The sequence below is a fragment of the Chanodichthys erythropterus genome, chromosome 11 (assembly GCF_024489055.1).
Source record: "Chanodichthys erythropterus isolate Z2021 chromosome 11, ASM2448905v1, whole genome shotgun sequence".
Taxonomy (NCBI): domain Eukaryota; kingdom Metazoa; phylum Chordata; class Actinopteri; order Cypriniformes; family Xenocyprididae; genus Chanodichthys; species Chanodichthys erythropterus.
The window spans coordinates 58,542,592-58,569,324 of NC_090231.1; the positions used below are offsets into that span (position 1 = coordinate 58,542,592).

The 26,733-nt window shown below is 37.7% G+C and overlaps 1 protein-coding gene across 2 annotated transcripts in view; it reads left to right on the forward strand.

Moving 5' to 3' along the window:
• The window catches only part of piezo1 (piezo type mechanosensitive ion channel component 1 (Er blood group)), a 100,097-nt gene that overhangs the window by 65,466 nt on the left and 7,898 nt on the right, over nt 1-26,733 (forward strand). For both annotated transcript variants that reach the window (XM_067400236.1, XM_067400238.1), the window contains 30 exons: nt 1,145-1,251; nt 2,112-2,275; nt 2,453-2,629; nt 4,491-4,616; nt 5,203-5,403; nt 5,499-5,703; nt 7,440-7,544; nt 7,800-7,956; nt 9,427-9,670; nt 9,756-9,852; nt 10,395-10,560; nt 10,751-10,840; nt 13,428-13,501; nt 13,654-13,731; nt 13,906-14,009; nt 14,115-14,226; nt 14,348-14,431; nt 17,318-17,502; nt 17,578-17,693; nt 17,864-18,028; nt 21,545-21,803; nt 22,769-22,957; nt 23,266-23,557; nt 24,076-24,199; nt 24,916-25,063; nt 25,452-25,666; nt 25,755-25,913; nt 26,032-26,179; nt 26,355-26,543; nt 26,625-26,717. In XM_067400236.1, the coding sequence (XP_067256337.1) occupies nt 1,145-1,251; nt 2,112-2,275; nt 2,453-2,629; nt 4,491-4,616; nt 5,203-5,403; nt 5,499-5,703; nt 7,440-7,544; nt 7,800-7,956; nt 9,427-9,670; nt 9,756-9,852; nt 10,395-10,560; nt 10,751-10,840; nt 13,428-13,501; nt 13,654-13,731; nt 13,906-14,009; nt 14,115-14,226; nt 14,348-14,431; nt 17,318-17,502; nt 17,578-17,693; nt 17,864-18,028; nt 21,545-21,803; nt 22,769-22,957; nt 23,266-23,557; nt 24,076-24,199; nt 24,916-25,063; nt 25,452-25,666; nt 25,755-25,913; nt 26,032-26,179; nt 26,355-26,543; nt 26,625-26,717 (4,573 nt within the window). The remainder of the gene's footprint in view (nt 1-1,144; nt 1,252-2,111; nt 2,276-2,452; nt 2,630-4,490; nt 4,617-5,202; nt 5,404-5,498; nt 5,704-7,439; nt 7,545-7,799; nt 7,957-9,426; nt 9,671-9,755; nt 9,853-10,394; nt 10,561-10,750; nt 10,841-13,427; nt 13,502-13,653; nt 13,732-13,905; nt 14,010-14,114; nt 14,227-14,347; nt 14,432-17,317; nt 17,503-17,577; nt 17,694-17,863; nt 18,029-21,544; nt 21,804-22,768; nt 22,958-23,265; nt 23,558-24,075; nt 24,200-24,915; nt 25,064-25,451; nt 25,667-25,754; nt 25,914-26,031; nt 26,180-26,354; nt 26,544-26,624; nt 26,718-26,733) is intronic.

Here is a 26,733-nt window from a genome sequence, read left to right on the forward strand (position 1 = left end):
GCCACATTACCTCTGAACTAACGCATACAGATATTCTAGACTAGTTTATTTTACCAAAATAAAACACATTTTAGAATAATTTAAAAGGCATTAATTATTTACAGCCGTCAGAGTTAACGTATTTGGTTAAATATTAAATAAAATTTTAGGGATGCAACGATATGAACATTTTGGCCGATACCGATAATTCTTTAGATTTGAAAGCCGATAACCGATATATTGGCCGATAATTCTAAATCCAAATTTTTATGTAATTTTTGAGAGCATGGTTGCAAAAACAAAAGCCATGTCCCAGGCACACGATTATAATATTCTCATTATAATTTTATGTAGTCTTTTTGTCTTTTTGAAGAGACTCATATTTCAAGCAATTCAAAACATCATGGAGGACAGTGCGCATCTGAAGTGTCTCAGCTGAAGGAAATAGTCCATTATTTATCTGCTTTAATATATATCGGCCATATTTTCTCATGGGCTGATAACGATATGAACATAATGAACATATATTGGCCATTACCAATATGGTGGCCGATATATTGTGCATCCCTATTAAATTTGAATGCTATTTATAGGCATTTGTTCAAATTTTCAATATAACTCATTCATTATGTAATAAAAACTGAAAATCAGGAACCAGAAGCAGAGAACATTTATGGATACCCATCTTCAACCAATCTTGAGTCATTTTTAGATAGCCGAAATGCTCCCAAATATCTTCGTCAGCAGATACATGTCGGGAGATTGCGTTGTTCCACCATTTTTCCACAACATTTGTTTTTCCATTTTTTGTGATGTAAAAAAATCATCTTAGAACTTTTGCACCTTTAATATAAAATTACAACTTATGCAATGCCACTAAAAACCAAAGTGACACATTTCAGAGAAAAAATACGTAGAAAAAAAGTTAAAACAACGTAACTGCATAAGTGTACACCCCCTATTATAACTGGTATGTGGCTAGAGTACGAGTGCATGTAACGTGTTAAAATACATTATTTTAATCATATATTTAAAATAATAAAACTGCGTTTTCTGCCGATATTTATTTAAATCCAACACATTCCCAGAGGATTTGTTGCTTTCCGTGAGAAATGTTTGAGATATTCAAGAAATGCTCTTATTATCACTGTTAATTTCCCCACAGGAAGAGAGGAATAGAGAACCCGGATTTGGTCCGATCCACAGAGGAAGTCAGATCTGAGGAGGAAGATCTCATCACAGATCAGGGCGATGATCCATCAGAGGTTGACGGTGAGAGTCACTGTGCTGATGGAGCTCAATGAAAGGAATTTTACACTTAATATGGGTCAATACTAGAGATGCACTGATACTAAATTTCTCCGCCGATACCGATAGCCGATTCTCCAGAACGACGTCTACCGATCCAAAAAAACCCTCTATTTATCATCTAACGCTGTAAACTATACAGGGACCCTCTCATTTGGTACATTACGTTAATATTAGAGGTTAAATGAACAACTGATCCCAAACTATTATATTCAACTGCTATTTATTTAGCAATTATTTGAGACATGATACTGAAAATTTCAGCAAGTTGTACTGTATCTTTTAACTTACCTTCTGATGTTCATGCATGTTTTTTCATGCAGTAACTTGTAGTAAAGTGGAAGAAAAGAATCTGAGGCTTCTGAGGCTTTTTCTTTTGAAAGCTGGGACTTTGTTTCTTATCACTAGTAACAAAGCACAAATCTCTTTGCGATTATTATATGGGAGGTGATACAAATAATGTTTGGTGTAGGGAAAAACTGCGGACCTGGGAACCCTGAACTATGGGTGATTCAGAGCTGCTTTAGAGTCACTATTTTTTAAAACCGTTAATGCATTATTGTCGCATTTACTTCAACATAAGGGCCATTTTCTTCACATACAGTATGAGTTGCAGTCTGAACACATTTTTCCACCCCTTTTGACTGACAGGATATAATCGGCCCTGATTATTGGCTGTTTTTAAAAAATCTGCCGATGCCGATAGTTTGAATAATTGCTTTTATCAGTCTATTTGCCAATACATCGATGCATCCCTAGTCAATACCCAAACAGTCACCGACATGCATCCCTAATTTTAGTGTGAATTCTTGCTCCATTCTCAGAGACGATACCCAGCAAGTGGGGACTGGTGATGGACAGACTAATGGTGCTGTCCAGGAAGTTCTCTGACACCTTGACCCATGTCCAGAGTTTCATTTGGAGAGTATTGGAGCTGCACATTGTCAAAATTGTGGCTTTTTTTGTCGTCTGGGTGGCACTTTTGGAGGTCTGCACACTCTCATATTGAGGCCATTTCATCATGTTGGTTGCAGTTGTTTATGTAGTTTAACTGTGCACCGGAGAAACGGTCATCTGCTTCTGTCTATCTTGTTATGAAGTGATAATATGCCAGTGTTTCACACATTCCTCCCCTTGCTTTCTCGTTTCCCCCCTTCATTCACAGCCATCTGCGATGAACCTGGTGCTGGTGGTGCTGTGGAGTTTCGCCATGCCTTACGGCCGTTTCAGAGCCATGGCCTCCTGTCTCTCCACCATCTGGGTTTGTGTCATCATCGTCTGCAAGATGCTGTACCAGCTCAGTGTCGTCAACCCTGTGGAGTACTCCAACAACTGCACCGCGGTGAGAGAGAACAAACACGCATGCTTACACACACACTTCATGCATTGTTAGATAGATGTGTGGACCTGTTTATGCCCTATTTGGGATCTACTAGAATAGGTTTTCATGCTTGAATGTTCAAAAATGTAATCTTCGAATGTAAAAATAAGACACTGCCTAAATTAAAATTTACACTGATTCTTATTAAAGCTACTAAAGTGATTCAGTCAAGATCAGTGAGTGATTTTCTCTTTCTCTTTTGTTGTTTGATCATCATTAATGACACAGACAGCAGCAGGTTTATTAGGCGGCTGTCACTTTAAGACCGAATGCACTGATGTGATATGCATTTGATGTGTGTGTCGGTGTCAAATCGGGTCCCCATTTGAAATCAGGTCTTTACAATCTGTCATTTAATGATTATCCTAAGTATATACGAATGATATTAATTTAAAATGCACATAGCTTACTATATAATGCGTAAAAAAAACGAATTGGTGCATAATAAAACCAATTGAAAATAATTTCTAAATATATTCTAAATAATCATATAGCAATAGGCTATTAAGTAAATAATTGAACATCATTAATGAAATATTTGGACATTTAACACTTAATTTAACACATAATTACATTAAAGATGATTGTGAATACATGTAGGGTAAGTGCAAATGCGTGTATAAACTAAGCTGTCAGGCTAATCGAGTATCTGTATGCTATGCTAATACATAAACTAATATGGATACAAATGGTCATTATAATGGGGACTCAATCGGTCAGCGTGAGTAATGCATTGAGATATTTTTTCACGCGCTTTTTAACATCATGCATGTCCCGCTCTTTATTTTCCTCATTCATGAATGTTATTTTATCGCTTTAAAGTGTGGAGAATGTTAGTTCTTTGCTTCACGGATATATTTACATACCGCAATATTAACAATTTGAACAAACCCTGTAACCAAGTATTGCAATGCCATTGTAATTTTGCAATGGCGATAATAAAGATGACATTTTTTAGGTTTATGAAAATGGCTTGTTTTTGTTTGTTTTTAAAACAAAAACAAAAATGTTGTAAGATTATTGGACTTTTTGATAATTTATCCTGCGCCATTCTACTAACATGCATGTTTTCTCACATCATGTGGGTTATAGAGGAGAAGCGTTAGTCATTTTTCAAACATAATCTTTCAGAACCAGACATATACTTTGTATCTTGTAGATGATAAAAAGGCCATATCTATTTTATCTTGGGATCCGGTTATAATTCAGACTTTAAGTGTGGACACAAATACCCAGAAGACCCTACTATCATGACTTTTGCACAAGCAAGTACTCGCATTTTCTTCATAAAATGTAAAAATCTTTTACCCAGGCACTTTTAAACACATTCAGTGTTCACTTCCTCCCACACGTGTACCAAGATTAACAGCAGCAACACCGTCTCGCTGCTGGTCTCATAAACTTAGCACTAATTAAACTAATACCCTGAAGCGTGGATAAAGTTGATGTGTTTAGTCTTGCGTTTTATGGATGTTTGAGGGGAAAAAGTGGATTGTTTCTCTCAGGTGATTTACAAATGTTCAGGCTGGCTGTTTAAAAGGCTTGTCAACACATAAATGGCCAAACTTTCCTCTTCAGAGTAATTAGTCTATTCTGCTGACAGGATTTTGCCTCACAGCCTAACCGGGGCCTAATGGACTTGAAATGTCCCTTGTATTTCTCGCCAGCTTGTTTCTTTCCATTCGGTAATTGTGACGTTTCCTAAACATGATGTAGCGACGAGACGACATGTTGGTAAACATTTCACTTTCGGTGAGGACAGAAAAATAACTTCTTGCTGGTGGGGACACAGTGTTTACTCTTTCTCTTTTTGAATCTGTAGCCAATGGTCAATGAGACGAGTCTGGAGCCGGATGAAGTGCTGAACTCCACCCTGTACAGAGCGCCTGTGGATCCAGCCAACTGGTTCGGTGTTAGGAAAGATGCTACTGCCCTTGGATACAGCAAGGTGAGATTCACCATTCACACATTCAGAAATTTACTTTACTAGCCAAATACTAAAGTGGAAACCTGGAGTTATATGCCAAATTGGCACAATTTATATAGTTGTTTTTTAAAGTCGGCATGAAACGGAAGTTGTACTACTCTTTTTTTTCTCCTTATTGTGCCGTATATCCGAATGAAACGGCTTCTAGAACAAGAACAAATGTAGGGCGGGGCTTGGTTTTGTCTCTTAGTTCTAGATTGGCAGGTTGTGGTTTGCTATTGGTGGATCTCATGTGAGTGACAGGTTGCCCCGCCCTCTTCATCAGAGAAGAGAAGAGATGTCGCTGATAGAGCTCAACTCTAAAATATGCAATTTCAATCTCTACATGGTATATTTAAAAAACAACAACAACAACTGAAAAAGTTGAAATTCATTGGTCAAGAAGGTGACCGTAACTCATTTTGATTTAATTGAATGTGTTTTTTGTTGTTGTTGTTTTTTTTACACAAAATTGGATAAAAACATAATAAGAAAATACTAAGTATGGCTATCATCATTTGTTTTCCATCATATGTGGTCACTCTAGCTCTGTGTTGTGTCTGGTTAGGATCATCTGCTGGTCCTGATGCTGCTGGTGTTTGAGGCGACAGTGTACCGGCACCAGATTCATCACTACAGACAACAGCAGCGCTCGCCTCCTACGATTCCAGTCATCTTTCCCCAGGCCATCCGTGACACGCTGGACCAGAGTCTCCTGTACTGCATCAAATACCTGCTCAACTACAGCTTCTACAAGTTTGGCCTTGAGGTATGAGTTCCTCTTAGACCAGAAATACGAAACGCTTGCTATAACAATATTAGTCTCATCAAATATGAAATCTGATGATAATCTTTTACATCTAGATCTGTTTCCTCATGACTGTGAATGTCATTGGCCAGCGTATGAACTTCCTGGTTATTATCCATGGCTGTTGGTTGGTGGCCATCCTGGTGCGGCGACGCAGAGCAGCCATTGCCAAGATCTGGTCAAAGTACTGCCTGTTTCTAGTTGTCTTCATGATATACCAGTATGTTCTGTGTGTGGGCATCCCTCCTGCCCTCTGTATAGGTGAGTGATGTCTGGATGATTATTAGTAATCACTTTTAACAGCAATTATTTTTGTCTAGCTTAAAAGTAATCTATGGGTTGCACAGAAACACAAAAAGCATTCTTGGTTTTGAGAAAAGCAATGAAATGGTACAGAACACAGGACTCTTGAGACATGTTTTTAAATGATGGACTGTTTTTAACTGTCTAGATGTTTGGGCTTCTGGTCTGTCAGCCTGTTTTAAAGTGTTTAAAACCCCTCTAATAACTTTAATTAATTAACAAATTAATAAATGATAGCAAATTATACAGTTACCGTAAGTATATTCAACCTTACCCAGATACATTATACTATAGCTGCATGATTCTGGAGAATTGTTGAGACATTGAGACTGATACGTGTAGAGTGTATTTTTATGGCTAGAACTGCTGTTTTAGTGTTACTATGAACATTGCCATCACATTCAGAGATAGTCAGAATTTGAAATATTGCTAAATGTAAAGGCAACCAAACAGGTGTTGTGGGTTAAATCAAGCAGAAATCGTTTTTTTAAGGTAACAACTGCAGGTCAGCACTTTTTACAATGAATGGAATGAAATGCCTTTGGTCCCCTGTTAGATGGTAAAGTGCGACACCTGTTTTGGTTTAACTGTTATTTCTTGCCATCACAAACACACTGTAAAGATTTTGGAGGTCAGATCTCTAAATTTTTAGTTGACAGTTGAAATATATGAACTAGGGATGTTCATTTTACTTGTTTTTCCTGAATGACAGCCAGTGCCTTTTAACTGATCATTATCAGTTAACCGACAATATTGAAAGGTTAAATTAGAATTAAATTAAATTAAAATGGAATTAGAAGTGTCTGACCCATTAAAATACCACAAGGATTAGTTTTACATGCACAAATAGCAGCATAAAGCATCACTTTTTATCTTACGATTTTATTAAATAGCATATTATTTTTAGTGTTTATTTTTAACCGTTTAGTTATTTTACATTTTTTCTGAATGCTAGAATAAAATCTGATATACACTTATCTGTTTTTTCTCTCAAAAATACAATTTTGACTGATACGTGTAGTGTATTTGAAAATTACTGATAGTAATTGAAAATTACTGATACTAATAATAGGTCAAAATTCTTACTGTTGGTTAACAGGTTAATTATGGTCATCCCTAATATGAACTAAATGTCTTTTGATATGTGATTTAAACAAAAACAAAAAAAAAATAGGGATCACGATTCTCTCATGATTCTGAATAGACAATCAAACAAAATAACACAATTTACTAGAGATTCCGACAAAATGTTAATTGAGTGCATTTTTTTTTTTTTTTATCAGGTTGAATGAATGATTCAATGACTCACTCATAAAGACTTCACCTATTTTATTACTGGATGAATCAGTATTTTTGAACAAATCTTTTGAACGAGTGTTTCAATGGCATTTTTTAACAGCCACTTGTTGCCACCTACTGGTGTAACGATGTAATTTATACAATCTTTATTTGAAGCATCAAGGTGATTTACTCCATTTTGATCACTACCATAGACATCAGTGTTTATATCCATACTATAAACTTTTATCCCAGTACTTCTCTGATAATTTAAATTATTATAAGACCGAAATAATGATTGTGTACAGTGGCCAAGAATTATCACAGATTAATTACAAGAACACATCCTGCATCTCTTTAGTTTTCTCTGTAAGTCACCTGACTCTGGTAACCTGAGCTTTCTCACATGGCTATAGATTACCCTTGGAGATGGAGAACCTCAGTGACTATCCACTCAGCTCTGGTTAAATGGATCTACTTACCTGACTTCTACATCATCCCCAACTCCAGGAACCTCATATGTAAGTGACACCTTTAACAAAAATGACAATATAATTACTCACCAGTTTTCCAACCTACAGTACAATGGCCTCAAAAAGTATTCGGATACTTAAGCCACAAATAGTTCATTTGTGACTACACTGATTTTCTTCTAGTTTTTTTACCAGAATGAGAATCTCACAAATTCACAGGAAATCATTTACTTCCGCATTGAAAAATAAGGTGGCTATATTGACTCCAAAATGCATAAAATGCTTGCAAATGATCTGTTGCAGCGGACTTCCTTCTGCTGATGTGTGCCTCCCAGCAGTGGATGGTGTTCGAAAATGAGAGAAAGGAAGAGTGGATGGTCATGGGAGGAGAGAACAAAGACAACCCGGACCCCATGGAGGATATGCCCTTCAACCCAGCCCCAAACTTCATCAACTGCAGGTAAGTACATTAGTAACGAATGAGAAATAAAAACTTGTCAGGGATCTGGTGCAAAAGAAGCTTTAACATGACATTGCTTTTATAAACAACAGTATGAACATTTCTGTAGATAATTAATGTAGCAATTACAAATAGATTATTCAAATAGATCTGCTTCATGAATTTCTTTCACATAACGCATTAAAATGAACACTTTTAACATTTGACATTGCACACAGTTTAGTTACGAACATGATGCAGGGCTACAACTGCCATCAAATTTCAAGATATGATGGCATGAATTGTCCTTGTATGGGTTTTAGGCTTTTATTTATATCATATGGTATAGTTTAGCAATACCACACAAGCAAGATTGCGTTTTTTCCCCAGAATATCAGCATGATTGCAGATGTGATATTTATGCAGCGGTTCATTAAACAAGAAGTTAATATTGTGTTACATTTTAGACACAATATTGTCTGTTTTTGCTCAATTTCACTCCTAACAAAGCCACAGCAGAACTGTTATGCATCTCTGAGTGACACAGCGGTTTCATTACTCAGTGAGTCATTGACTTATTCATAATGACGGCCACTAAAAGAATCAGATGTTTGAATGAACTGGTTCAATGAATGATTCAATGACTTACTCTTTAAGACAGCGATTTGCCGCCCCCTACTGGCAGTTTTAGTTTCATGTTAGAGTAACATTTCATTTCTCATTCGTATTCATGAGCTACATTACACAGTTTGTGTAAATATACCTACTTCAGATGCATCTTTTGAAAAAAAAAAAAAAAAAAAAAACATACAACATGCACATTTTTCCAGCACTTCAAATGTTATTTTTAATGTGATGACCAAAAACATTATTTGTTCATCCTTCTGAGATTGTCCCCATTTCTAAAACCGAATGTTTCAAGATGTAGAAAATCCAACATTTGATAGAAAACACTTTTATTTAAAATTAAAAAAGACATTAATTACCACTATAACCATCAGATGGCAGCAGAGGAGCATTTATTGGCTCATATTAGCCATTTGTACGTTTTACACTCAGTTTCGCTTTTGAATAAATATTAAACATTATAAAATTACTAGGTGTAAAAATACATTTTGTCAAGGTGAAGTATGAAGTACTCACAAAATCTCATGAAAAACAATAACTTTTCTTGCGACACAAAAGTGTGAAAACTGATGTTTGAATTGAATTTTGCCTAGGAAGAACACTGAGACACTTCTTTTTTATGCCGTCTCACATTTGAATAACTAAATTAATTCTAGGCCAGTCTATCTAAGTGACTATATTCTGATTATAAACTAGATGCTGTTAAAGCTACCTCAGGACACTGAAGATACTGACACTACAACAAGTGACATTTCACTGGAAGTTTTCCAGCTGGATTATATTATTGTGGAAGTTCTTAAGAACGTTCCTTGCATTTGGTCATTTAAAATATAACATCTCTCTCTGTTTCTCTGCGTGTTGTAGGTCCTACCTGGACATGGCAAAGGTCCTGGTGTTCCGGTACATGTTCTGGTTTGTGCTGACGGTGGTTTTTGTGACCGGAGCGACTCGGATCAGTGTGTTTGGGTTGGGTTATCTTATGGCCTGCTTCTTCTTCCTGCTCTTCGGCACACGGCTGCTGATCAAACCGTCACGTGCACGTCTGGTCATGTGGGACTGTCTCATCATGTACAACGTGGCTGTGATCATCTCCAAGAACATCCTGTCGGTGAGTGAGGATTTAACTACGCATATAACATGTGCTAACAACTACAAAGAGAGCAGCTTTGTTACAACAGCCCCGTTTGTGTTAGATCCTGGCCTGTGTGTTTGTGGTGGAGATGCAGAAGAACTTCTGCTGGGTCATTCAGCTCTTCAGTCTGGTGTGCACCGTCAAAGGCTACTATGACCGTAAGTTTTGTGCTGCATTGTCCTAGAGCAACTTTTCCCTTCTTTTCCGTGTTGTCAAGCACATTGTCATATTATTATACGAGTAAGGGATAATAACATAAAGCCAGCAGTGTTCTTGAAGTCGGTATGAAACGACTTTTTTTTCCCTATTGTGCCATATATCAGAGTGAAACGGCTTCTCAAACAAGAACAAATGTTGGGCAGGGCTTGATTTTGTCTGTGGGGAATTGATTGGATGGTTGTGGTTTGCTGTTGGTGGATCTCATGTGAGTGACAGGTTGCCCCGCCCTCATCATTAGAGAAGATAAGTGATGCCGCAAGAGGCAAGGGAAGTTAAATTATGAAAATATACTCAATTATTTGATGACAGAAGTGTTTTTTACTAATGAGATGAACTTGCAGGCCAGTGCTTGTAATATTTGTAAAATATGTTTTAAATATGTCTTTATTTACTATATTTTCCTAGGATATGTGCACAACATTTATAAAATCACAGTCCCACAGCACAGTCAAATGTAATCGTGTGTGTGTTTCTTCCTCAGCTAATTCAGTGTGTAATAAAGATTGCTCTCTGCCTGTGGAAGAGGCTGGCATTATCTGGGACAGCATCTGCTTCTTCTTCCTCCTGCTGCAGAGGAGAGTCTTCCTCAGTTTTTACTTCTTGCATGTAACTGCAGACCTTCAAGCTTCAGCGCGACAGGCCTCTCGGTAAGTGCGGCCCCTGCTGGACACATCAGAAAGGGCAGTTATTTCATGCAACGCATTCAAAGTCAGATTTCTACTTGTTATAGATCTTTCCTGTGACCCTAAGGGGTTTTTCTGTCTGATGCTTAAAAGTTGATGTAAATAGAACCAAACATTTTTCAAAAGTTTATTTTCTGTGTGTCTGTGCATTAAGGGGTTTCGAGCTTTTCCGAGCCAGCATTATCAAGAACATGCATTTCTATCAGCAGACAGAGAAGAAGTCACTTCAGCAGCTAAAGGAATCGTGAGTCCTTGTCTTTTTATTTGCCGTAATAAAAATAAATGAATAAAAAAGAGAATGTCCTACATATGGAAGCTTATTTCTGCCACAGAATTAAAAAACAAAGGTAATTGTGATTTTTCTGAATGTTTTCCTCTGAATTGCAAGTTTATAAAAAAAGTTAGAATTGCGAGATATTAACCCACAACTCTGAGAAAAAAATCACAATTACAAACGTGCAATTCTGAGAAAAAAGTTACATTTGTGTGACAGGGTTCCTACGCGGTTTGGAAAAGTATGGAATTTGATTTGAGTTTTTTCCAGGTCTGGAAAAGTATGGAAAAAAGAAATCAGAGTATGAAAAAATATTTGTGTTTCCAGACTATTGCCTCCATTCAGTTTTCTAATTTATTATACCTGCAAACTAGTCACTTTGTGGCGAAATTAGCAGTTTTGAATCAAAATACATCATTTATGTGAATCGTTTACATCCGCAGAGTTATTTTTTCAGGGTGAGTGACTGTGTGACACAAGATTCTCATAAGAATTGCAAATGGGCTACTATTTTTCCATAGACTGGAGTTAGTCACTATCTTTCTTGGCGCTCTGTGGCGTGACAGATCGCTGTAGCGCTCGTGAACCAGACATCTCTTTGGCTTTACTAGTTACAACACAAAATGAATGAACATCTGAAGGTATGTTGAAAGATACAGTACAACTTTCCAAAATCTGTCATGTCACATGCAATCGATTAATCAGCGTTTCAACCACAGAAAGGCGTCAATAAAACAGCTTGTAAAAATGTCACATTTAGCCTACCTCAGAAAAGCCTTACAATGTCCAATAACTCATCATTTAGCTACAAAAATGAACTTTGAGAGGAGCATTTTGATAAATATATGCTCTATAGGCTATTACATATTCATTGTATTTGTACTTAACATGTGCTTCTATATTGAATACATAAAAGTTTTATGACAGTCACCATTTAAATGTTTAGGCCTACATAAAGAGTAGAAAAATAATTGTCACTTTTATTATAACGTTATTATAAAAACTTCCTTGTGTGTAAGTTAGCCTATATGTAAGTAACTTACGATCAATTTAACCTAATATTATAATGACGTACCAGCTGTGGTTCCCTGTATTGTTTACAGCATTAGTTGAGAGATTTTTTTCTTTGAGGAAATTTGCCATGTACTGTACCTGATAGGCCCAAATTAATCAATACTGAATCAAAGGTAATCAAATCAAAATCAAATCGCAAGCTTCTGAATCAAAATCGCATTCAATTATGAAATTTGTCAATGCTCAGCCCTGGTGCCAAAATGTTTTATTTTTTATTTTTTACTTGAAGCAAATGTTGTTTTTTCAGAGTGCACCAGAATGCTTCCTTTACATGTTAAAATCACAAAAATCTTCTCCTGGGGGAGGACGCCCCCAGACCCCCTACAACTATCTACTTTCTACATGTCACCTTTTTCACCTCTTTTCACTTTGCAAATATGTTTATAGAGTTACGAATTTCTAAAATATTACGGAAACTGCTTGTGCTACTCATACTCGTAGGCTACTCTATAAAATACTTTGATACATATAATATATGATACATATAATGTCGAGAACAGAGCAGATGGATAAATCACAGAAGGATCTCTATAAAGGAAATGTATCGAATTAATAGACAAATTAAATATTCACGCCTATGTAGCGAGTGGTATGGCCGGAAAGGGAAACAAACTAAGTCATGACAACTTGTTAAACGGAATATATTAGTACTTGTAGATTTTATCCCCAACAAAAGTTACACAGGTACGTGGTTTTTAAGAAGAGAAGGGCCTAGGACATGAATACTAAATACAAAACTTTATTTCAACAATCAAACACTAATTTAAAAATCACTAAAAGACTGTAGGACCCGGACTACAAACATGAAGCAGTGACATTTCCTCTCTCAAGATCCATTAATCAGTTCATGTGAGTACAGTTGTTCAATATTAATATTATAAAGAGGCGAGAATATTTTTGGTGCGCCAAAAAACATAGAAAAGGAGACCGAGGCTCACCAATGGCAGAAATCGTTTGGAAGGAGGTCTGGAAATTTGAGTATGGAAAAGTATGGAATTTTGAAATGGAAAATGTGTAGGAACCCTGGTGTGATATAAACTTGTGATTCTGAGAAAAAAATTATTGCGAGATACAAACTTGCAATTCTAAGAAAGTCACAATTGTGAGATAAACATTTCTGGGGAAAAAATTCACATTTGTGAGATACAAATGCAATTCTGAGAAAGTCACATTGTTTTATAAACGAGTTTATATCTATATAAACACGCAATTATGAGAAAAGTCACGGTATTTAATTGCGATATATAACCTTTATATAATATGAAAATTAGGTAAAGTTTCTATCTCACAATTCTGATTTTATTTTTTGCAATTCTGAGTTTATAACTTGCATATACTTGATATAAACTCAAAATTGTGAGAAATAAAGTCCAAATTGTGAGATATAAAGTTGCAATTACCTTTTTTTACTTTTTTAATCTGTGGTGGAACAAACTTATCGAGCTCTAGTCACTCTATATATTCAGTCTTTATATTTCATCAGGATGAATCGCATACGTGAAAAACAGCAGAAGTACAAAGAAGGCCGTAAAACTTCTGAGATAGAGAAGCCCACAGGTATGAATGCATTACCATTTAAACTAATATAACTCAGCTGTGGTTTGAAATAAGTATAAATAAGTGATGTGATATGATATGATGCTTGAAATCTGTATCTAGGAAATGAGGAAATCAGCCACACATCCCTCATGTGTATGTGTTTTTAATAGACTCTAAGGAACAGAAGAAAAGGAGACAGTCATCAAAGTCCAATAGATGGCAGTATCCTTGGATGGATCATGCGACTGGTAAACTTACAATCAGCTGCAGTACTATCTTTCTGAATATCAAGCTTATCCCTCAAATCATTTCATATAAAGATGGCAGTCTTACAAAATGAACATTTTCAGGGAAGCAAACAAGAGATTCAGAATGCAACAATGCTGCTGGAGTTTGAATATGAGTGAATGTCTTTGTTTTAGTGTTGCATTCTGGGGAATACTACATGTTTGAGTCTGACAGCGGAGAAGAAGATGAATCCTTTCAGGAGGAACAGAAACCTCGCAAAAAACAGACTGCCTTTCAGGTGACACACACTTTGTATTACTTTTGTACTGTGTTAAATGTTTGGTAAGGCAGTTATTGCAGGGATACAAGCGTAAAGTTTGTGTGTATAAAATATTTCTCACAGCTGGCGTACCAGGCTTGGGTCACCAGTGCAAAAGAAGCCCTGAAAGACCGTCAGCAGAGGCAGAAAGAGCAGAGAGCGGAAGCAAAGAAACAACAAATCGCTCAGGCTTCAGGTTAAACGCAGACATATGAACCATGAAGCGATATATACTGTATATACAAAGAGACAAATCAACCACACTTCCTCTTATTACAGTGGTATATTGAGTGTTTATTTCTCTTAATGGATATCAGGTGGTGCTGAGGAGGATGGAGCAGTTTTTGATGTTGGGGATTCCCAGGAAGTGGAGGAAGTTCAAGAGGAAGGAGACGATGTGGGTAAGTAAGCTCTGGCTGAGGAATATATATATATATATATATGTATGTGTGTATATACACTATATTGCCAAAAGTATAGGGACACCGCTCCAAATCATAGAATTAAGGTGTTCCAATCACTTTCATGGCGACAGGTGTATAAACTCAAGCACTAGGCATGCAGACTGCTTCTACAAACATTTGTGAAAGAATGGGTTACTCTCAGGAGCTCAGTGAATTCAAGTGTGGTACCGTGATAGCCACCTGTGCATTAAGTCCATTCGTGAAATTTCCTCAACACTAAATATTCCATGGTCAACTGTTAGGTGGTATCATAAAGTGGAAGCAATTGGGAACAACAGAAACTCAGCCATGAAGTGGTAGGCCATGTAAAAATCACAGAGCGGGGTCAGCGCATGCTGAGGTGCGCAGAAGTCGCCAACTTTTTGCAGAGTCAATAGCTACAGACCTCCAAACTTCGTGTGGCCTTCAGATTGGCTCAAGAACAGTGCGTAGAGAGCTTCATGGAATGGGTTTCCATGGCCGAGCAGCTGCATCCAAGCCTTACATCACCAAGTGCAATGCAAGTCGTTGGATGCAGTGGTGTAAAGCACACCGTCACTGGACTCTAGAGCAGAGATGTGTTCTCTGGAGTGACGAATCACGCTTCTCTGTCTGGAAATCCGATGGACGAGTCTGGGTTTGGCTGTTGCCAGGAAACAGTACTTGCCTGACTGCATTGTGCCAAGTGTAAAGTTTGGTGGAGGGGGGATTGTGGTGTGGGGTTGATTTTCAGGGGTTGGGCTTGAACCCTTAGTTCCAGTGAAAGGAACTCTTAAATCTTCAGCATACCAAGACATTTTGGACAATTTCATGCTCCCAACTTTACTGAAACAGTTTGGGAATGGCCCCTTCCTGTTCCAACATGATTGCACACCAGTGCACAAAGCAAGGTCCATAAAGACATGGATGAGCGAGTTTGGTGTGGAGGAACTTGACTGGCCTGCACAGAGTCCCGACAGAACATCTTTGGGATGAATTAGAGCGGAGACTGTGAGCCAGACCTTCTTGCCAACATCACTGCCTGACCTCACAAATGCGCTTCTAGAAGAATGGTCAAAAATTCCCATAAACACACTCCTAAACCTTGTGGAAAGCCTTCCCAGAAGATTTGAAGCTGTTAAAGCTGCAAAGGGTGGGCCAGCTCCATATTAATCCCTACGGATTAAGAATGGGAAGTCAATAACGTTCATGTGCATGTAAAGGCAGGTGTCCCAAAACTTTTGTCATTATAGTTTATTATTGTAGATGCTCAGTTTGACTCCCGCCTTCTAAGGTCATCTAACTGCGCGACGTAAATTACGCTAATGACCGTGTTGAATTAATCACGTGTTAATATATATATAAGACCACATAAAGTCACAGAGCAAACCGGTCACAGATTGCGTAAAAGTCACCAATGCTCTGCTGATTCCATTGCTGAAGAGTTTCACTGGCATTAATATCAGCACAAAACTGTGCGGCGGGAGCTTTGTGGAGTGGGTTTCCACTGCTGAGCATCTGTGTGCAAGCCTCATCACCAAGTACAATGCCTACCGTGGCATGGTGTGGCGTAAAGCACGTCTCCACTGGACTCTGGAGCAGTAGAAACCTGTTCTGTGGAGTAACGAAGCTCGCTTCTCGGTTTGGTAGTCTGACGGGTGAGTCTGGGTTTGGCAGATGCCAGGAGAACGTTACCTGCCTGACTACATTGTGCCAACTGTAAAGTTTGGTGGAGGAGGATAATGGTTTCGGGTTAGGCCCCTTATACGTCCAGTTGAAGAGTCTAGCTCCAGAGAAAGAGTGAACTCGGACCCGACGTATTACATAGAATATAGACGCCTCTCGCAGTTTAAACGAATAGGGCTGGCAAACAAACTCAAGCTCCTCTTCTATTATATCGAAATCCTCTGACATTTCTCTTTAAAAATTCTCATTTTAGACATCTAATTCATGACCGTGTTTTGTTTTGCTCTCTCCTCTGCACTTCTGTGTTCGTCAGTGTTGTCATGCGTTGAGTCAGAGGTCACTCTTCTGCTGGAACTAGACTCGAATACGGCCGTTGCCGGAAGCCAGTTATTTTTGTTTATAAAACTAAGCTTACAAAAATACATAGCTTCGCTTCAGAAGGCCTTTATGAACCCACTGGAATCGTATGGATTTGTTATGTGATGGATGGATGCGCTTTTTTGGACTTCAAAATCTCGAGCCTGTTCACTCCCATTATAAAGCTTGGAAGAGCCAGAATATTTTTAATATAACTCTGATTGTGTTCGTCTGAAAGAAGACAGTTTTAGACACCTAGGATGGCTTGAGGGTGAGTAAATCATGGGATAACATTCATTTTGGGGTGAAGTAACCCAGCATACCAAGACATTTTCGACAATGCTATGCTTCCAACTTTGTGGGAACAGTTTGGGGAAGGCCCTTTTCTATCCCAGCATGACTGCCCCAGTGCACAAAGCAAGGTCCATGGATGAGTTTGGAGTGGAAGAACTTGACTGGCCCACACAGAGCCCTGACCTCAACCCCATCAAACACATCTGGGATGAACTAGAATGGAGATTGTGATCCAGGCCTTCTCATCCAACATCATGCTCTACTGGATGAATAGGCAAAAATCTCATGGAAAGCCTTCCCAGAAGAGTGGAAGCTCTTAGGGGACCAACTCCAGATTAACGTCTATGTATTTAGAATGTAACAGTCCTGTTTGATCTTATGGCTACGTGTCCCAATACTATTGTCCATATAGTGTAAATGGAGATTGACTGTATTAGTGCCTAACCATAAGCAGCTGAAAACAGGTTAGGGATTTGAGGGTGCCTTGAATTTCACATGACAACCCAGTGCATATTTCTGATTTTACAGCATCTCAAGGCACTGGCAGTGATGTAGTGCAGAGGATTCTGGACATACTGAAGTTCCTGTGGGTGCTTTTCCTGGCCATGGTGGACGGATTCACCATGTGGCTTGACTTGCTCACCAAGCAGTATGTAGACACTTCCACGGTCCTCTGTGAGGAGCGCTACCTCTTCATTCACAACATCAGCCAGGTGGGTCACTAACCCAAACACACCTTACCCAGTGCGTAACAGGCGTTGTTCTTATGAAGTTTGTGCCATCCACAGAGACCCTCCAGAGAGCCCATGGATGACCAGCTCTCACAGGACAGTGAGAATCTCACTGTCGAGACCTGTCTCGATGAAACTGATACAGACAATGTTCGCTTCAGCAGCAACATCAAGTGAGTCTGACCTGTTCAGTTCCTTACTTAGATAGGATGTTCACATAGCTGAGAATTTGTCATTGGACCAATGATATTTCAGTGTGGGTTATCCAGTGGGATAGATACCAGGAGGCCAACAAAATGCCTTTTTCTTAATATTTTTCTTTGTCATCCCATTTCTTTCGCAGTGTGATTGAGTTGGAGAATCTGGGTGGTTTTGCGAAGGCCCGTGACTTCAGCAGCACGACTCTGTCCTCTGAACTCACACTAGAGCTGGACACAGAGCCGTTTTACAGCCAGCACAGCCTCCGCCCTCGACGCTCCAGAACCGCCAGTGAACTGCTTTCAGACAGGTGCGGCTTATTCTACTAACGTTAACCTAACAGTCTAATACTCTGAGAGTTAGTTGATTTTCCAGCTTTCTGTATATTCACTGTTATACTGTAGGTGGCACTATTACACATCATCTGACATTACTGTAATGAGAATTTGAGAGAAAACATGTATTAACTCTTTTCCCGCCATTGACGTAATTTTTCAGTTTTCCGTATTTTCACTGTTATACGGTAGGGGGCGCTATTACACATCATCTGACATTCCTGTAATGAGAATTTGAGAGAAAACATGTATTAACTTTTTCTCTGCCATTGATGTAATTTTCCAGCTTTCCGTATTTTCACTGTTATACTGTAGGTGGCACTATTACACATCATCTGACATTACTGTAATGAGAATTTGAGAGAAAACATGTATTAACTCTTTTCCCGCCATTGACGTAATTTTTCAGCTTTCCGTATTTTCACTGTTATATGGTAGGGGGCGCTATTACACATCATCTGACATTACTGTAATGAGAATTTGAGAGAAACCATGTATTAACTTTTTCTCTGCCATTGATGTAATTTTCCAGCTTTCCGTATTTTCACTGTTATACGGTAGGGGGCGCTATTACACATCATCTGACATTACAGTAATGAGAATTTGAGAGAAACCATGTATTAACTCTTTTCCCGCCATTGACGTAATTTTACAGTTTTCCGTATTTTCACTGTTATACGGTAGGGGGCGCTATTACACATCATCTGACATTACAGTAATGAGAATTTGAGAGAAACCATGTATTAACTTTTTCTCTGCCATTGATGTAATTTTCCAGCTTTCCGTATTTTCACTGTTATACGGTAGGGGGCGCTATTACACATCATCTGACATTACAGTAATGAGAATTTGAGAGAAACCATATATTAACTTTTTCTCTGCCATTGATGTAATTTTCCAGCTTTCCGTATTTTCACTGTTATACGGTAGGGGGCGCTATTACACATCATCTGACATTACTGTAATGAGAATTTGAGAGAAAACATGTATTAACTTTTTCTCTGCCATTGATGTAATTTTCCAGCTTTCCGTATTTTCACTGTTATACGGTAGGGGGCGCTATTACACATCATCTGACATTACAGTAATGAGAATTTGAGAGAAACCATGTATTAACTTTTTCTCTGCCATTGACGTAATTTTACAGTTTTCCGTATTTTCACTGTTATACGGTAGGGGGCGCTATTACACATCATCTGACATTACAGTAATGAGAATTTGAGAGAAAACATGTATTAACTTTTTCTCTGTCATTGATGTAATTTTCCAGCTTTCCGTATTTTCACTGTTATACGGTAGGGGGCGCTATTACACATCATCTGACATTACAGTAATGAGAATTTGAGAGAAAACATGTATTAACTTTTTCTCTGTCATTGATGTAATTTTCCAGCTTTCCGTATTTTCACTGTTATACGGTAGGGGGCGCTATTACACATCATCTGACATTACTGTAATGAGAATTTGAGAGAAAACATGTATTAACTCTTTTCCCGCCATTGACGTAATTTTACAGTTTTCCGTATTTTCACTGTTATATGGTAGGGGGCGCTATTACACATCATCTGACATTACTGTAATGAGAATTTGAGAGAAAACATGTATTAACTTTTTCTCTGCCATTGATGTAATTTTCCAGCTTTCCGTATTTTCACCGTTATATGCTAGGGGGCGCTATTACACATCATCTGACATTACAGTAATGAGAATTTAATAGAAAACATGTATTAACTCTCTCTCCACCATTGACATAATTTTTTAGCTTTCCGTATTTTCACTGTTATACTGTAGGTGGCACTATTACACATCATCTGACATTACAGTAATGAGAATTTGAGAGAAAACATGTATTAACTCTTTCTCTGCCATTGATGTAATTTTCCAGCTTTCCGTATTTTCACTGTTATATGGTAGGAGGCGCTATTACACATCATCTGACATTACTGTAATGAGAATTTGAGAGAAAACATGTATTAACTCTTTCTCTGCCATTGATGTAATTTTCCAGCTTTCCGTATTTTCACTGTTATACGGTAGGGGGCGCTATTACACATCATCTGACATTACAGTAATGAGAATTTGAGAGAAAACATGTATTAACTCTTTCTCTGCCATTGATGTAATTTTCCAGCTTTCCGTATTTTCACTGTTATACGGTAGGAGGCGCTATTACACATCATCTGACATTACAGTAATGAGAATTTGAGAGAAACCATGTATTAACTTTTTCTCTGCCATTGACGTAATTTTACAGTTTTCCGTATTTTCACTGTTATACGGTAGGGGGCGCTATTACACATCATCTGACATTACAGTAATGAGAATTTGAGAGAAAACATGTATTAACTTTTTCTCTGTCATTGATGTAATTTTCCAGCTTTCCGTATTTTCACTGTTATACGGTAGGGGGCGCTATTACACATCATCTGACATTACTGTAATGAGAATTTGAGAGAAAACATGTATTAACTCTTTTCCCGCCATTGACGTAATTTTACAGTTTTCCGTATTTTCACTGTTATACGGTAGGGGGCGCTATTACACATCATCTGACATTACTGTAATGAGAATTTGAGAGAAAACATGTATTAACTCTTTTCCCGCCATTGACGTAATTTTACAGTTTTCCGTATTTTCACTGTTATATGGTAGGGGGCGCTATTACACATCATCTGACATTACTGTAATGAGAATTTGAGAGAAAACATGTATTAACTTTTTCTCTGCCATTGATGTAATTTTCCAGCTTTCCGTATTTTCACCGTTATATGCTAGGGGGCGCTATTACACATCATCTGACATTACAGTAATGAGAATTTAATAGAAAACATGTATTAACTCTCTCTCCACCATTGACATAATTTTTTAGCTTTCCGTATTTTCACTGTTATACTGTAGGTGGCACTATTACACATCATCTGACATTACAGTAATGAGAATTTGAGAGAAAACATGTATTAACTCTTTCTCTGCCATTGATGTAATTTTCCAGCTTTCCGTATTTTCACTGTTATACTGTAGGTGGCACTATTACACATCATCTGACATTACAGTAATGAGAATTTGAGAGAAAACATGTATTAACTCTTTCTCTGCCATTGATGTAATTTTCCAGCTTTCCGTATTTTCACTGTTATATGGTAGGAGGCGCTATTACACATCATCTGACATTACTGTAATGAGAATTTGAGAGAAAACATGTATTAACTCTTTCTCTGCCATTGATGTAATTTTCCAGCTTTCCGTATTTTCACTGTTATACGGTAGGAGGCGCTATTACACATCATCTGAACGAGTACAGATTCTCCGGATCAAAACACGAGCGATAAAAGCATTGCTTTTGCACACTGTTGTCTTTGAAAAAAATTAGATTTTGTTCAAAAATTTTGCTTTTTTATGAAAGAGTTCATGGTGTTAAATAGGTACTAAATAGGGTTCATTTTCTTTAACACAGTACATTTAAAAGGTTTTGTTTCTTGTCTCTGTTTCAGGCCGTTCAGTGTAGAGGAGCTGATACAGAGTCGTGAGTTCTACTCGTCTCAGAACCGACTGCTGAAGCTGCTCTTCGCGCTTTATAATGTTCTGGCGGCTCACTCTGAGCTGGTATGTTATTTCATCATCGTGCTCAATAACCTGGTGACCGCCTCTGTCGTCTCACTGGTGCTGCCGGTTCTGGTCTTTCTCTGGGCCATGCTGTCTGTGCCGCGACCTTCCAAGAGGTTCTGGATGACGGCCATCGTCTACACAGAGGTGGGAAGAACGCACAAGGCCTTTTTAAAACTGAAACCTTTTTTCTCCTTATTTTAATTTTTAGAATATTTTTAGATTAGATTAATATTTAGATTTTTCTGTAATATTTAGTTTAATTTAAATGTTTATATTTAATGTTTTTTTTGTATATTTTATTTTATACAGTATACAGACAACTATAGAAAAAAGTTACAATTTTTACAGTTCATTGAAAATTGACCAAATAAAAAAATAAATAAAATAATAAAATGTGTGTGTATATATATATATATATATATATATATATATATATATATATATATATATATATATATATATATATATATATTAGAATATTTTTAGAATGTTTTTATTTTATCATTTCTATTTTTGTGTAATATTTAATTTTAAAATTTTAATATTTACTTTTTTTTTAAATAGAGTATATATAAAATACTATTTTAACCACTTTTTAAACGTAAACTTTTTTACAGTTCATTGAACCTTTAGACCAAATTAAAAATAAATAAATATAAAAACAGAATATTTGTAAAATTGACTTGGTGATTTAATGTTTCAGATAATTAAAAAGAAACCTTATTTAAATTTGTAGAATAGTTTTTATTTTCATATTTAGATTTTTATTTAATATTTAATTTAATTTTAATTTCAATATTTAATTATGCATTTGAATTTAATTAACTTTTTTATTTTATTTTATGTTTAATTTTAACAGTATATATAAAACAATATGTGCAATATGTCCAGTAAGTGTTGATCTTGAAATATTACTAACAATATCAAAGTGATTCTTGCGTTTACTTTATAAAGATTTCACAGCAAAAAGACGTGAAGCACAAGCTGAAGGTGGACGTTTGTATAAAGGGCTACTTATATGAAAGCTTTGAAAGTTTGCATATTAAACAATTGCAGTTGGAACTATAATAACTAAAATGCGTATCTCTGGGCTGATGTGTTTCCCACAGGTCATGGTGGTGGTCAAATACCTGTTTCAGTTCGGCTTCTTCCCGTGGAATAGTGAGTATGTGCTGACGTTAAACGAGGACAAGCCCTTCTTCCCTCCACGGATCCTGGGTCTGGAGAAAACCGACAACTACATCCGCTATGATTTGCTTCAGCTGCTGGCCCTCTTCTTTCACCGCTCACTTCTCCAGGTATTCAGTTTATCCTGCTGAAGAAAAACATGCCTAGACTAGCTGAACTGTTGGTCTGATGGTCACCATGTTTAAAGCACAGTTAAGAGTTATTGGTATAAAGTTTGTTTTGGCTCCTTTGGAACTCAATAGAGTGTAACAGTCCAGAAGTAAAAACTGCATTCATTTTCCCCATTGCGAAATTGATTTTAACGATTTAGTTTCTGTGAAGACTTAAAATAAACAGACTCCATACTTTTCTTGTATTATGACTTGGCATTTGGTTTGTAATCCATCATGACATACATTTTTGTCTTTGCCTCTCTCAGCGTTATGGTCTCTGGGACCAAGAGGGCCCTCTGGAAGAAAAGACTGATCTTTCATCTGCGGAGAAGAGCAAGAAAGAAAGAGATGAGAAACTCTCAGATGAAGAGGACAGTCGAGCACAGCCAGAGCCCGACACGGAGGTGATGTCAATGACGCCGTCGGCAGACTCACCGACCAATCCTGAGATACAGACCGACCCGGACACCACAGAAAGACTTCAGACAGAGAAGGAGGAGGGAAAGAAGAAGAAGAGTCCCTTCCTGCGCTTCCGCAAGAAAAAACAGTCAGAATTAGGTCTGTTGAAAATCAATTCCAATTCTGAAATCAGATGCTTAAGGTCAGAAATTAAATACTAAAATCTCAATTCTGCTTATTGATTCCGACACAGAATTCAATTCGGCATCCGCACATCTAAAGCTGCATCTCATATAGTGCACGAATACTGAATTGAGTTCTCTTTTGCATTTTCTTGCATGTGGACACTCAGAATACACTCAAAATTGTCGAAATATCCTCATAAACACAGTCGGTTATGTGTTAAGTGAACATAAACAGTTGTGAAACAAATCAGATGTGTATCAGTATATTGGATCCGTGCATTCGGTCTTAAAGTGACAGCAGCCTAATAAACCTTCTGCCGTCTGTTAATCAAACAAATTGGAATTGAAACTGAGAATCAATAATCGGAATCGCTAAAATTCAAATGATACCCAACCCTATTTATATATGAATTCGACCTAAATTATGTCTATAAGATTGTACTGAGCCTGTTATGTGTGTTATTTTGACATGTTTGAACAATCCTGTCACAGACACTAAACAGAAAGAACCCAAGAAGAAGAAGAAGAAGAAGTCAAAGACGAAACACAGCGAGGACACCAGTAAAAAACTATTGAATGCTGTTGGAGGAAAACTCAAAGGCCTTTTCTTATCCATGTAAGATTCCTGTTGCTTTTGTTTCAACCCAGCAGGAAAGGGGCAGAAATTAACATTTTCATTACGGAGCAATATTTGCCCGGTCAAATTGATTTCCAGGGGCATTTTTTTCTTTTGTAAGAGGAGGTACCAATGATGGGCGATTTCGAAACGCTTCGCTTTGGAACCAGTGATTCGGAGCTTGTTTCAAACTGCCAAAGTCACGTGATTTCAGTAAACAGGGCTTTGTTATGGCATAACTGTTTAGAAACATTTCGAAATGTCATTTGTTCGCCGTTAGGGGGCGATGATCTCTCTGAACCCATTAACCAGTGCCTGTTTATGATTTTTACCTGATCTCAGATCAGTTTTATACATTTGTAGGCCTTTAATGACACATTTGTATAAAAAAAGGGAAGAGTTGTAGTTAAAAGTCTCTTACTAGCCAAGCAACAAAACAAGCCCTACAATTTAACAAAATATCTCATATTATAAAGAGACTTCATATTTAGTGGTATAATGATTTGTTAATTGCATTTAAAATATTGCACCTTTAATTAAACATTTGCAGTTGGTTTGAGTTTTTGCTGCATCTACACTTTCAAAACAATTTATATTTTGAATAATCAACACTGTTCCAGATGTTGATACAGTGTTGACATTCATGATTTAATACCATATTTAAGGTTTGACTGTAATTAATTTTATCTTGTGGTGTTTTCAATTCCTCTACACAGAGTGAAGAATGTCTACAAGCCGACCTGTGGATTCTTCCAGAACATCCTGCATGCGGAGTATCGGGCGGCTACTGATGTCTACGCTCTTATGTTCCTCACGGATGTGGTGGATTTTATCATCGTCATCTTCGGTTTCTGGGCCTTTGGAGTGAGTACAGAAAACTCAGATCAAGATATTCCTAGTCAAAAATTCCCAAAGGAATGTCTACAGGATTTGCGTTTTGGAATGGCATGATTTGGAACCAATCCTGAAGAAATTATTCTCAATCTGAGTTAAAACAACAACAATGCTAAATGCAAATAATATAATGCTACTAAATTTAGGATGCCAAATTAATTAGACACCTGGTCACATAAAGCATTTTTTTTCTGATTGGATAGCTATCCGACCAGGTGTAATTCCCTCCGAGACTCAAATCACTTCAGGACGTGCTTTGAGACGCATTCCAGGTCAAATCAAATAGTGACATGTGACAAGTGTAAACGGGCCCATTGACTGTGTAAAGTTTGAGCATGAAATGTTTGCTCTGTCCCAGAAACACTCAGCGGCAGCAGATATAGCCTCCTCTCTGTCCGAGGATCAGGTCCCCGAGGCGTTTCTAGTCATGCTCCTCATTCAGTTCAGCACCATGATCATTGATCGTGCGCTGTACCTGCGGAAGAGCATCTTGGGAAAGCTCATCTTCCAGGTTATACTGGTTTTCGGGATCCACCTGTGGATGTTCTTCATCCTTCCGGCTGTCACCGAGAGGTAAGCGAGGCTTGTGTACAAATGCAGGAGATCTTTGCAGCTGAGATCAAAGACTTCAGAGTTTATATCACTTCCTTTATTTTCACAGGATGTTCAATCATAACTCAGTGGCCCAGCTCTGGTATTTCTTCAAGTGCATCTACTTCACATTGTCGGCGTATCAGATCCGTTGCGGCTACCCGACACGAATCCTCGGAAACTTCCTCACCAAGAAATTCAATCATCTCAACCTCTTCCTCTTCCAAGGGTGGGCACTTCGTATTCTTCATTTTCCAGTGTCTTCTCTTCAAAAGTTTTTCTTAAAAGGATGAGATGAGATGAGAGCCACCGTAGGCATTAATGGATTGAATTTACTCTGTCCTCAGGTTTCGCCTGGTTCCGTTTCTAGTTGAGCTTCGAGCGGTGATGGACTGGGTTTGGACAGATACCACATTGTCTCTCTCCAACTGGATGTGTGTAGAAGACATCTACGCTAATATCTTCATCATCAAGTGCAGCCGTGAAACAGAAAAGGTAGCAGGTTTAATCATTAAATTGATCAAAAGTGACAGTAATGTTACAAAAGCTTGCCGATGATGATACTTCAAAGGCTGTGAAGCTGTGTCTCTTTGGGTTTGGGTTTGGCAAGCACCACTTATAATCTTATTTGTCCATGATTTTGGGGCTTCATTAAACTTTCTCTCTTCAGAAATATCCTCAACCAAAAGGACAAAAGAAAAAGAAGATAGTCAAGTATGGGATGGGCGGCATTATCATTCTCTTCCTCATTTGCATCATTTGGTTCCCACTACTCTTCATCTCACTGGTTAAATCAGTAGTGGGCGTGGTTAACCATCCTGTTGATGTCACTGTCACAGTCAAGCTCGGAGGTTATGAGGTAAAATACTACTGTAATATTTCTATAATAGTTTAGTACTTTGAGATTTTACGTTTGAGATTTGATTGTTTTCTCCTGCAGCCTTTATTCACGATGAGTGTTCAGCAACAGTCCATCAAGCCTTACACTGAGCAGGACTACAACCATCTCAACAATCATTTTGGGAAAAATGCTGTAAGTGGACATCATT